The 2,282-nt window shown below is 34.5% G+C and overlaps 1 protein-coding gene across 1 annotated transcript in view; it reads right to left on the bottom strand.

The window, feature by feature from the left end:
* BBS7 (Bardet-Biedl syndrome 7) overlaps positions 1 to 2,282 on the bottom strand; it is a 53,803-nt gene that overhangs the window by 17,677 nt on the left and 33,844 nt on the right. The window contains exon 8 of the mRNA XM_012650397.1: positions 431 to 652. Coding sequence (XP_012505851.1) covers positions 431 to 652 — 222 coding nt within the window. The remainder of the gene's footprint in view (positions 1 to 430; positions 653 to 2,282) is intronic.

Genomic DNA, 2,282 nt, shown 5'->3' on the forward strand with positions numbered 1-2,282 from the left:
GATTATCTACTTTGTCTATTAACCTACCTAGAAACTATTAAGTTAAAGAGCAAGCTGTACTATAAGCTATCAATTTAGTGTTTGGGGCTTTTTAAAGAAGTTCTAATAAAGGCATTAAATACAGCAGTTTTCTAAGTCACATCTCTGTTAAGATTCTCTCAGAGGGTAGCTAAACAAGAAAATCCTTACTGTCCTTTCTATCTTTCCCTGAAAATTAAGTACATCTTTTGTTTGTTTATTAAGTATAGGACAAATAAATGTAATGACATAATTCCAATAAATTATGAGCAAACTGATTACCTAATAGAATACTAAAAAGCCATAAACATTCAAAATTACTAACACTAAAAGCATTCAATAATAATTAGTGCTTATGATCGGTTTGCAAAATAGATCGTCATATAACTAAGAAAGCAGATATTTTGCTTACCTGTATTAAGACATTATCTATTGCAGTCTGCACCTCTAAGATAAGGGTGTAGCTGGCATCATCTTTATTTAATGTAAATTTGTCATTTATGCTAAATGAAGGTACTACTGATTTTGCTTTGCTTAACTGAGAACACTGTTGATAGTTCTCTCTTTCCTGCAACACTTTATACTGCAGATGTTCCAACTCACTCCTACAGGAAAATATACACAACTTTGTCACCTATAAGTATAAACATTTGAAGTCTTTTGAATGTTTACAAAAATTTGAAAGATTTGCTTTTGCAAAATGGGTTTTATTGGTTGAGCTAGAATTACAACACCAATAGGAACAAAATTTTTGTTTCTATGAATGACCAAATGATTCTACATTATTTATCCCTAATCCAAAAATTAAAACATCTACTCAGTCCCACCCCAGCAAAATTAATCAAGAATTTAAGCATCAAGGCAGGTTGCAAATAATCAATTCTAACACATGAAATCTAGTTACAGTTGCATATATTAATAGTATTAATCAGAAGAGAAACTAATATGGCAGAAGAACATATTAGACTTAATAAGAAGAAACAAAATGTGGCAAAGCCAGTAAATATGTACCTTTCACTAAGACATTAAGGTAGGCGAACAAAATAAGGAGGAACTGCATAGTTTTAAGATTTTGGGGATCACAAGGATGATCATGAACCAGTGGCACAGCTTCAGTTCTACTAAGCATTAGACACGATTTTGCTGAGATTGTACAAGTATTACTTAGAGTAGCTCCGGTTAAGGGGAAAAGCCACAGGCAAATGAAGTTAACAGTAACTGGGGTAGCACAACATGAGCCTTAGCTAGCCCCAATTTAGGGAGAAAAGTCAGGGGAGAAGATTGGAAGGGATTTGTGCAATGAACAAAGGAAAAGCTTCATTTATCCAAGGAATATTTATTGCTAAATATTACATATTTACTCCTATATACCAAGCAATATTCCAGGTACTGAATGAATAAAACAAACAAAGCTTCTCCGAAAGCTTACATTCCAGTGGAATCAAGGTAGGTAGATCTGGTTATAAATAAAAGGTATTGGGGTGAGAAACCTGTGGCCTAAAGGGCACATGTGGCCCTCCAGATCCCCAAGTGCGGCCCCTCAACCGAATCCAAACTTCACAGAACAAATCCCTTTATTAGAAGGATTTGTTCTGTAAAATTTGCATTCAGTCAAAAGGCCACCCTCAAGGATCCAGAACGTTATAGCTTGCTGTCCTGGTGGCTTTGGTGAACTGGTTTGTGCTACTAGTACTTGTGGCATTTTCTGCCTTAAAAGTTTCTGAAGCCTTCAACTACCACCAAGAAAAGATCAGCCCTCATTTACACAAGAGCTTAGCAGAGGTTGAAATGGGGCAAGTAGTCATTAAAAATTTCAGCAACTCCCACTTCATTATTGTATGAAGCGACTTTATGTGAGTCTAGGGTTCCTTTTCACAGGACATGTCAAATTGAGCAGGCCATGAAAGAAATTCCTGCATCCAAGGGAGTCAACGTTACTCAGTTCCAGTAAGAAAACTTATAAACTAACAATATAGGTTCAGAGGGTCAGTGAACATTAGATTTAATGAGAAACACAGCCATCTGTGTTGGTTTCTTTCTAATGCCTGTGAAAAACAAAAACTATCCATGACCAAACAAATGAAAAAAAAAAAAACAAAACCCAACAATTCTTGATCTACAAAAACTCAATATAGAATAAAGCATACGAAAGTATATTTCTAACTCCAAAATATTAATCAGCACTGCTAATTTTCTCAAACCCATAAACTTTAATTTAAAAAGGTGATAAACTAATTATATTATTCCTTCCAATAAAATACACT

This window comes from Propithecus coquereli, unplaced genomic scaffold (assembly GCF_000956105.1).
Source record: "Propithecus coquereli isolate 6110/MARCELLA unplaced genomic scaffold, Pcoq_1.0 Scaffold323, whole genome shotgun sequence".
In the NCBI taxonomy this organism is placed as follows: domain Eukaryota; kingdom Metazoa; phylum Chordata; class Mammalia; order Primates; family Indriidae; genus Propithecus; species Propithecus coquereli.